The sequence below is a fragment of the Malus domestica genome, chromosome 12 (assembly GCF_042453785.1).
Source record: "Malus domestica chromosome 12, GDT2T_hap1".
NCBI classification, from domain to species: Eukaryota; Viridiplantae; Streptophyta; class Magnoliopsida; order Rosales; family Rosaceae; genus Malus; species Malus domestica.
The window spans coordinates 20947988-20957733 of record NC_091672.1 but is presented as its reverse complement, the minus strand read 5'-3'; the positions used below and the strand labels follow the sequence as shown (position 1 = coordinate 20957733).

At 38.9% G+C, this 9746-nt stretch overlaps 1 protein-coding gene across 1 annotated transcript; it reads left to right on the top strand.

The window, feature by feature from the left end:
- The first annotated feature begins 390 nt into the window (after positions 1 to 390).
- LOC103413907 (probable protein phosphatase 2C 4) lies at positions 391 to 3196 on the top strand. The gene is made up of 4 exons (XM_070809738.1): positions 391 to 2198; positions 2291 to 2404; positions 2599 to 2863; positions 2959 to 3196. Exons 1-4 carry the CDS (start codon positions 600 to 602, stop codon positions 3072 to 3074), a joined length of 2094 nt encoding a protein of 697 aa, XP_070665839.1. The 5' UTR covers positions 391 to 599; the 3' UTR covers positions 3075 to 3196.
- The last annotated feature ends 6550 nt before the right edge of the window (positions 3197 to 9746 follow it).

Genomic DNA, 9746 nt, shown 5'->3' with positions numbered 1-9746 from the left:
GAACAATTCACGTGATATCTCTGAAGTTTTCCTCGTTTTAAGTTTTAAATTACAAAGTCATTCATGCATGTCATACATCTTTACTTGATTGTGCAGAATGACACAGAAACTCAACAACCGCCTGCATGAATTACGAATGTCTGACTATCGGCTTGTTGACTTTAGAAAATCAATAAATTTATTACTTTTTTTTAACTCAATATCCCACACTTCAACTCAAAGGATACAACTCCCCAACTTAGAGTCAACTCCCTCTATAAATATTTAAAACAACAAAACCTATTTTTATCTATATAAACACCATTTCAGAGAAAGAAGGGTAAAAAAAGTAAACAAATAAACTGAAAGCCCACCACCTTCAGAAGGTCAACCCTCTCTCCCTCTCTCTCTCTCTCTCTCTCTCTCTCTCTCTCTCTCTCTCTCTCTAAACAGAAGACATTTATTTGCGACTTCCCTTCTTCCCTCCTCTGTTCGAGCTGTTAATTGAGTTCTAACCATGAACAGTTGAATTTATACCCTGCAAGTAATCAAATCATAAAAAACCCAATTCATTTCATTCATTCTTCTTTCTGTTCTTTCCGCTTTTTGTTTCATCTCGAATGGGTAACGCAGTCGTAAAAACCGGCCGTTGTTTCTGCACCGCCGGAGAAATCTCCCAGCGACACGACAACTCCGTCGTTTCGTCGGACCCGCTCGACGAGGGCCTAGGCCATTCCTTCTGCTACTTCCGGCCCGACTCCTCCGATACGACGTCGTCTAAAGTCTTGTCCGAAGAGCCGAACCCGCCAACGACGACATTCCGGTCAATCTCCGGCGCCTCCGTCAGCGCCAACACATTCACGCCGCTCTCGACTTCTCTCTGCGAGCTCTACCCGTACAGCGCCGGCTGCGATCGGGCGGCGAAGTTCGAGAGCTCGAACTCGTTCGCCTCCATTCCTCTGCAGCCGGTTCCTCGGAAGTCATACCAGGGAGTTTCCGGGTCGAGTCCGATCGAGAGAGGGTTCTTGTCAGGTCCCATAGAGCGAGGCTACTTGTCGGGCCCGATTGATCACGGGGTGTATTCGGGTCCGATCGAGAAAGAGTGCGACAAATTCTCGAGAAGCCTTTCTTTTGGGATTGAAACGAAACCAAAAATAAGGAGCTTGATGAAGATTTTCAGAAGAGCGGTTTTGGGTGCCATGCTTCGGGGGCAGAAATCGAGCGTTTCGCCATTAAAAGGCAACATTTCAGTGAAAGATTCGGATTCGGAGAAGGTGGGGGAGAATGGGACTAGCAGTAGTATTAATTTGAGCAGCCATGTGAGTTTGAGTAATGAGAATGAGGATGGTGGGAGTGGACATTACTCGATGGGAAGCCAGAATCTTCAATGGGCTCAAGGGAAAGCCGGCGAGGATCGGGTTCATGTGGTGGTTTCGGAGGAACATAGCTGGGTTTTTGTGGGGATTTATGATGGGTTTAATGGCCCTGATGCTCCTGATTACTTGCTTTCCAATCTTTACTCTGCTGTGCACAAGGAACTCAAAGGGTTGCTTTGGAATGACAAGTTCGAAATTGAAATTGAACCCGAGTTAAATTCATTGAATACGGATGTGGGTTCGGTTTCTTTGAAGGAAACTGATCGAACCCAGATGGGGAATCGGATGCCTGACGGTGTCGATGGGGAGAAACATGCCTTAGAAAATGGAGAAATGGAAGGAAAGGCTAATTCAATAAGAAAACAGAGTAATGGGTTGGAAAATAAGTTGGAGGGGACTCGGAGGAGGTGGACGTGTGAATGGGACAGAGAAAGGCCAGAGCTTGATCGTAAGTTACAGCAGAATTTAAAGCGTCCAGTGTCGAATGGTGTGGCCGGTGTTAACCCTTCTGATGTTCTTAAAGCACTTTCGGAGGCACTGAGGAAGACAGAGGATGCATTTTTGGACACTGCAGATAAGGTGGTGACTGAGAATCCTGAGTTGGCCTTGATGGGTTCTTGTGTTTTGGTAATGCTAATGAAGGGAGATGATGTTTACTTGTTGAATGTTGGGGACAGTAGGGCGGTTTTAGCTCGGAAATCGGAACAAAATGTTCGGCGGAACTTGGATCGGATTAGTGAGGATGAGCCTTCATTTGATTCATCAAATGCTTATGAAAGTTACAGTTTAAAATATTTGACTGCACTTCAGCTCACCATGGATCACAGCACACATGTGAAAGAGGTAAATACATTACCTAATTGGAGTGCATTTTGTGCTTAATTATCTGTTTTTATGGTTAATTTTGAGACTAATTAAAGTCCTTTAAGTTGCAGGAAGTACAAAGAATAAAGAAAGAACATCCAGACGATGCTTCTGCGATAACAAATGACAGAGTGAAAGGTTATTTGAAGGTCACTCGAGCGTTTGGAGCTGGCTTTCTCAAACAGGTACATTTTGACTTTATGCTTAACAAGAATACATGACACTGGTTCATTACTTGCTTAAGCAAGTCAGAGTGTTACTACATTTGGTTTAGTAGAAGTAATTTAGACATACATGTCACATGTATGAGAACTGTTTGTGGTCACAGAAATGCAATTATTCGTCCTGTCACATAACTTAATTATTTGTTCTGTTGCAGCCAAAGTGGAATGATGCACTGCTAGAGAGGTTTAGACTCAAATATGTTGGGACTGCCCCCTACCTCACCTGCAATCCATCCCTCTACCACCACAAACTCAGCCCGAGAGACCGGCTCTTAATATTGTCTTCTGATGGACTCTACCAGTACTTCACTAATGAAGAAGCCGTCTCTGAAGTAGAATTGTTCATCTCTTCATTTCCCGATGGAGATCCTGCGCAACATCTCATCGAAGAAGTGTTGTTTCGAGCAGCAAAGAAAGCTGGTGATTAAAGCATTTTTCTCTCGATGAACAACAATTCAAAGCTGCAACTCTTTTATTGAAACCTTGAACTTAATGTGTATATTGGGGTTTTGCAGGAATGGCATTCCATGAGCTGCTAGATATCCCACAAGGGGAACGCCGACGGTACCATGACGATGTTTCCATCATTGTGATTTCGTTGGAAGGAAGAATATGGAGATCATCAGTGTAAATAAACGTGAAAGCTGCAAATAAGATTTCTTCAACATGTCTGAGTGGCCATGGCGCGAGCTGTAAACTCAATTCTATGTTCTAACCCTTGCCAATCCAAAGAATATTCGTGTTCGGCTTGCATTTAATTGTTGAACTATTAAAAAAAAAATCATAATGACATATTAATCAAATATTAACGACATTATCGATCAAATATCAACAAACACTTTAAAAAATGATCATTTAAACAATTGAGATTTATTTCATTATTTCATCCAATAGTTTTATAACAAGGGATAGTAGTAGCCAACAAAATCAACATAGATTTCATCAATCTTTTTCTGTTCATGATTCCCTGACAAAGGAAAGAAAACAGAGTTGTTGGGGACAAGAAGTTGAAGAAAATGTTGATCCTCTCATGGACACGAAAAGTCAACATCATACACAGTAAGAATCTTAGGATTAGGAAAGATGGAGCAGTTGATGTGAATTAAGATTCTTAATCATGTTTGTTTAGTTCAAATCCAAATCTAGAACTTGTACATACATCATAATCAACACCTTTCTGAGCTATTCCAAAGACCTGGAAAAGAAGAAGCGTATTGGGTTAGGTATTTGGCTGAATATATGACTCTCCTCCATCTCCCGCCGTTTCTGGTTAGGTAAAAATATAAAAGATTTATGTGGTTTCCCCCCCCCCCTTTAGATAGAGATTCAAAACTCTGTTATGCTATCGCATGTGGTGTTGAGAGATTTTTTACTGTGTTCAGAACACAAGGTGGTACACCATGTATTAGTATACAAGTAATGAAATACTTATGTTAAAAAATTAAGGTGAAACATAAAATTCTCATCCATTCATATAATAACAGTGGTGTACCACCCGTGGATAATGAAATTGACCATACTTGGCTCAGACCATTCATCTTTTAATGATGATGAACCCTTATTTTACTGTACAATCAAAATTGTTTATTTTCTTTATCACCATCTTAATATACCTCTAGAAAATTTCATTCAATTTGTAAACCGTTTAGTTATTCATTTGTGTTGAATAAATCGATAGTTATGGTAACAAGTATCATTTTTATTACTATATATCAATTTATTTGATTCATACGGATGATTAGACAGTCCCCAGGTCAAATGATTTTTTAAATGGTTTTAAATGATACTAATAGTTTTGAATATAATATTTATACGGTGAAATAACGTTCCATGGTTATTGAATGAAGAAGGTTGAACCAAGTGTTGTTTAAGTGAAAATAGTATTTAACACATCAAAATTGAAAATTCCTTGAGGGACAACGTCAATGTAACAAATAAAGAAAAATACATTAAAACGCACTATTGGCTCATTCGTCATCCTACTGTTAAGCTAATTTCTATAATTTGACGTGACACCGTCCGATCGAGAAAAACACTTTTAAAAATCAGATTTACTAAAAATGCTATCGTTTGTCAAATAAAAAAAAAATATCGATCTTAAAAAAATATTATAGGTCTATAAGAGTGTTTGTCAGTTTCACAGTCTAAGATTTTAGTTTTGATTATCTGCCAATTCCTATAAAAAATCTTTCAACTATGTTTAAAGAAAAAAGATTAATACAAATCTTCTGGAGAGAAGTAGAAGTCGTTTGTTTAGTTTTCTTGTTGTTGTTTTTTTTTTAAATTAAAAAATAGAATAATTGGTGGTTAGTCACGGTTATCTATATTTTTTGAGCCCAGAAAGGTTATTGAAAATTTCATTATGTCCGTAACCATAATCAAACAAACTCACGAACTTAGGAGCCACAATTCGCGCCCTTGCTGTGGTTAGTTTTCTTGTTTGAATTGCATGAAAATGACAGCACACGTGGAGATGAAAACCATGGCGAATGACAGACAAAAAAAAATAACCTTTTACGCGTTTTTTCTCTTATTATTTATGTTGCATTCTGACTTTGCTTACTTTCAAAATTCTAAAGTGGTCCTTTTCAAATAGTCCAGATCACGGAATTACGATAATTCACCAAAACTTTTGTGAAATTAAATTAGCAGTTAATTTAACACTTTGAATTTGAGCAAGTCAGTGGATAGGTTTATAAATAAATGATATAGTTTGGTTTTGAAGAACTAAAGTCAGAGATACAAACTGAATTATTTTATCAGTACGGTGTTTTTTTTTTCTCTTTTTTTTTTTTTTTTGGGCTGGACGTTTATATTCTACTTTCTTGTCAAGCTGCTATAGTCTGTCGGTGAATTGCCTTAACGGATAGGTTCTATTTTGAGTAAATTTGCATTGAGAGAATGTTGGATTATTACTACAAAACAAAGTGTCATTAGCAAGGGTTAAACGCTGTAGAAAAAGTCATTTTTCCGTCGCAAATACCTATTTTTGACGAGAAAAAGCTCGGAAATTGTCCCATTGGAAATACTTGTTCCGACCAGCTGTAAAAAATAATTCATTTTTAAAGCACATGACTCATTGTTAACAGTTATATATATATGTCAGAAATGAATAATCAAAATGGCAAACTTGTTTTATTTTCGAAATGGAATTGTGGTCACAAATACTTAGAGCAAGTCCACCCCTAAAGACTTTGTGCCAGCACCCAGCGCATTTATCCACTCAAGTGAATAGTAATAGACCACAGTGAACAGTAATAGGCCAAAGCATCTCCACCCCTTAAAATACGCTGGCACCCAGCCTATCTAATATTATATTATTTTATTCATATCAATTAATTTTTTATCATTTAATTTATTTTTTCTTTTTTCTTCTTTCTTGCTTTCCCTCTCCGGTCCTTTCTTTCTCTCTCCCTCTCTCTTTCCCTCTCTCTCTATCTATTTTCTCTCCCTCTCTCTCTTTTCCAGCTCATTCCCGTGAGCTCTCCTTCTTCTTCCTCTTCAAAATCTTCAACAAATCAAACACAAAATATCTCTGCAATCAATGAAGCCGAGAGCTTGAGCTCTCCTCATATCTTTCTCCCCTAGATCTCTCTACAATATCTCTGCAATCAATGGTTGTTTCATGAATTGAATCCCACAAACCCCAAATGGAGGTTGAAAATTAAATGGGTTTTTAATTTTCTAGGTGAAATCTCCATCGACGGCCCCAATTCTCTCGACCATCCGGCCGGAGAGGGCGTCGAAGGCCCCCAAACGCCATCCCCACCGCCCTTTGCTCTGAATCCTACAAATTGGCCTTCTTCAAAACCTCCTTGACCCGACCTGGCGCGGAAAAAAAAAAAAAAAAAGGTGGTTGATGTCACACTGGCGTCAGATAGGCCGGTCTATGGGTCTGTCAAGAATGAGCTGGTCTGTTGCCTGGCTTGGGTTGGGTGCCAGGCAATTGGGCGGGCTGGAGTGAATTGACAGGGTGCCAGCCTGATTTTTTGGCTAGGTGCTGGGCAAATCCACCTCCGGTGGAACTGCTCTTATATAGTTGTCGAATTAATTTTCAAATGACAACATATGTGTTTTAAACAATTGTGTCAGAAAATGTTTTTCCAACAAAATAATCTTTATTTACGAGAGTGGACAATCATCGCGATTACAATTACCGACCATATGTTTTTCATGTCCTTTGCTCTTCGCATCCTCCTTCAATGCTTCTTATGTATCTTGGGCGCTGAATCTAAATTAGCCTAAACAAGATGATGGTTTTGCTAATTCTAAGATCTCCTTCCCTCCAAAATGCAAAAAATCTGGGCCGTACACTGTGTTCAGTGTAAACGTACATGTTAGCATCATTAATTAGTGCCATTAATTTATCTACTCTAATTTGTGTTTACTATTTCCTTGGAAATATTTAGAAATTGGCAGGTTCATCCATTTTGTTGTGTGAAAACTTCTGTTATGATTAGAGATTTTGCTTATGAGTTAAGTACTTAAATGTTTTTTGAAGATTTTCAAAATAAATATTTCTAAACCTTTACCTGTTAGTTATTGGTTATCCTTAGTGAGACAATGACTCCTGTGAAATTATCTCTCTTGCGTGAGTTGGTTTAGAATAGGAATGTAAATATTGTGTAAATATTAGAGTCTTTTATTAGGAAGGATATTTCTTATGTTCTTTTTTAGTTTACCTTGGAGAACAAGGATTGTATGTATTATATTCCCAGTTATGCAATACATAAAAATTAAGGCGTAAAATTCTATTTGGTATCAGAGCCAAGCTGTTGTAACCCTAGAAACTGTAAAACTTTTTTTCCTTCCGCTGTTGTGTCGGTCGAATTGGTTCCTACGCAGTTGTTGCAGAAATCGGTTCAGGCCGTGTATCCTAGTATTGTAGGCTGTGATCTTGCTGCTGCTTCAAAGTACAAATTGTGCCGTGTGGATTTTTCCTATTTTATATCGTGATTGGTTGTTGCTGCTGACCAAAATAAAAGGGGATTTTGATGCTGCTTGTTGCATGATTGCAGCATGTAAAGGTACTGACCAAATAATAAAATAAAAAAGGGATTTGCTCAACTCTGGCTACTTGCTGCCTTGGGCAGTGGGTGATAACCTTTAGCACGACAATTACGTGGTCTTCCCTTTCCCCGTGGTCGTGTGGTCTTGTCTGTATTTCCGTGAGTGGAGTTTCAGAAGCTATAATCAAGCCTCAGAAGCAGTAATTATCGTGCCTTCTTGCTACAATTATCGTGTATTGGGATAATTGTCGAGTATTTGTGGTTGCCTTGTAATACTGTTTTTTGTGTTATTACAATGGTAAATATTGGTTGGATTTTGGATTCCGGTGCAACGGATCATATGACGTATGATAAAACCTTATTTCAATCTATGACACGTCCTCATAGAGAGTATGTGGCAACTACCAATGGTTCTAATGCTGCTGTTGTTGGAGCAGGAACAGTGTCTCTTACATCCTCTATTTCCTTATATAATTGTTTATTGGTTCCGTCATTGTCCCATCACTTATTATCTGCACCTCAAGTCATTGAACAATTGGATTGTGTTGTATTAATGTATCCTTCATTTTGCTTGCTTTAGGATATTCAGAAAAAGGAGATCATTGGATGTGGCACTAAGAGAGAGGGGCTATATTATGTGGATGACGTGGTTCCTGGAAGAGCTAATTTGGTTCGTGCATCACATAATAGTAATCTACATAAGGTATTGTTATTGCATCGTCGTTTGGAGGCATGCATCGTTTGGTTATTTGAAACATATATTACCTGATTTGTTCAGTTGTATTGAAGACTTAGAATTGAAATGTGGAGTATGTATTTTAGCCAAAAGTCATCGTGCTTCATTCCCTCCAAGTATGAATAGAACATTTTCTCCGTTTGCGCTAGTACACTCTGATGTGTGGGGGCTTTCCTCTATTAGTACTACTTCGGGAATTAAATGGTTTATTACATTTGTTGATGATTGCACTTGTATGACATGAGTTTATCTGTTGAAACATAAAAGTGATGTTAGTATGATTATTCGATCTTTCTTTCATATGGTGGCTATACAATATTCTTTCGTTATTAAGAACTCTGAGCTTTTTTTTTTTTTTTTTTTTCTTTCCGAGATCAAGGAATTCTCCATGAGACCATTTGTCCTTATACCCCGCAACAAAATGGGGTGGCTGAAAGGAAAAACTGTCATATTTTAGAAACTGCTCGTGCATTGCTTATTGGCGCGTCCGTACCTAAGAGTTTTTGGCCGGACGCTGTTACATATGCTGTGTATGTCATCAATCGCATGCCATTTTGGGTTGTAGAATTTCGTACTCCACTCTAAGTTTTGACAGAACATGTTCCGGTTGTCTCTACCAACACTCTTACTCCTCGAGTGTTTGGTTGTGTTGTTTACGTTCATATCCATAAGATTCATCATAGTAAATTGGATCCTTGTGCTCTTCGGTGTGTTTTTCTTGGCTTTGCATCCCAACAGAAAGGTTATAAATGCTATCACCTTGAAACCTGCCACATGTATGTCACCATGGTGTGTTTGGGTGGTTGGATGTCCAAGACGTGCGTCCTTTAGGGGGAGATGACAATACTGTGCCAAGGGAAGAATCAGGGTCTCAGTTGCTTCCTTCTGAAGATGATATAGATGGGCAGTTTGCACCGAGAACCCCTGTGCTGTAGGTGGTGTTCAGCCAGCTGCTACAGAGGTCGAGCTAGTCTCACCACAAGCATCTGCCGAAGCTAACAGCCATGAGATTTATGCCGAAGCTTCCCCCTCTCTCCAGCTCGATCATGGCATCGTCCAATACTTCTTCTCTGAATATCCCTGAGGTAAAGTGATGCTCATGTAACTAATGATGTTATAAGTACATATAAACTGCCACCAAGGCAAAATTGTCGTATACCTTCTGACAGGTTCTCTCCAGAAGGAAAAGTAAAGTATCCCATAGAAAATTATGTGTCGTGTGAAAACCTTTCACTTAAACGTCAAGCTTGGGTAAACAATATGGAGTCAATTCAAGTGCCAACTCGAGTAGAGAAAGCTTTGAAGAGTCGAGAATGGGTGGAAGCAATGGATGAAGAGATGAAGGCACTGCAGAAAAATAATACATGGGAAGTAGTGGAGTTGTCGAAAGGGAAGAAGCCAGTTGGGTGCCGATGAGTTTTTACAGTTAAATACAAAACTGACGGTTCACTCGATAGGTATAAGGCGCGGTTGGTAGCAAAAGGATATACTCAAACGTATGGTGTTGATTACCGAGAAACTTTTTCTCCAGTAGCTAAGATGAATACGATACGAGTTC

Coding starts and splice junctions, on each gene's coding strand:
- LOC103413907 (XM_070809738.1), top strand. CDS start 600: ATGGGTAACGCAGTCGTAAAAACCGGCCGTTGTTTCTGCACCGCCGGA. Junction 2,405..2,598: donor GAGCTGGCTTTCTCAAACAG/GTACATTTTGAC, acceptor GTTCTGTTGCAG/CCAAAGTGGAATGATGCACT. Junction 2,864..2,958: donor TCGAGCAGCAAAGAAAGCTG/GTGATTAAAGCA, acceptor GGGGTTTTGCAG/GAATGGCATTCCATGAGCTG.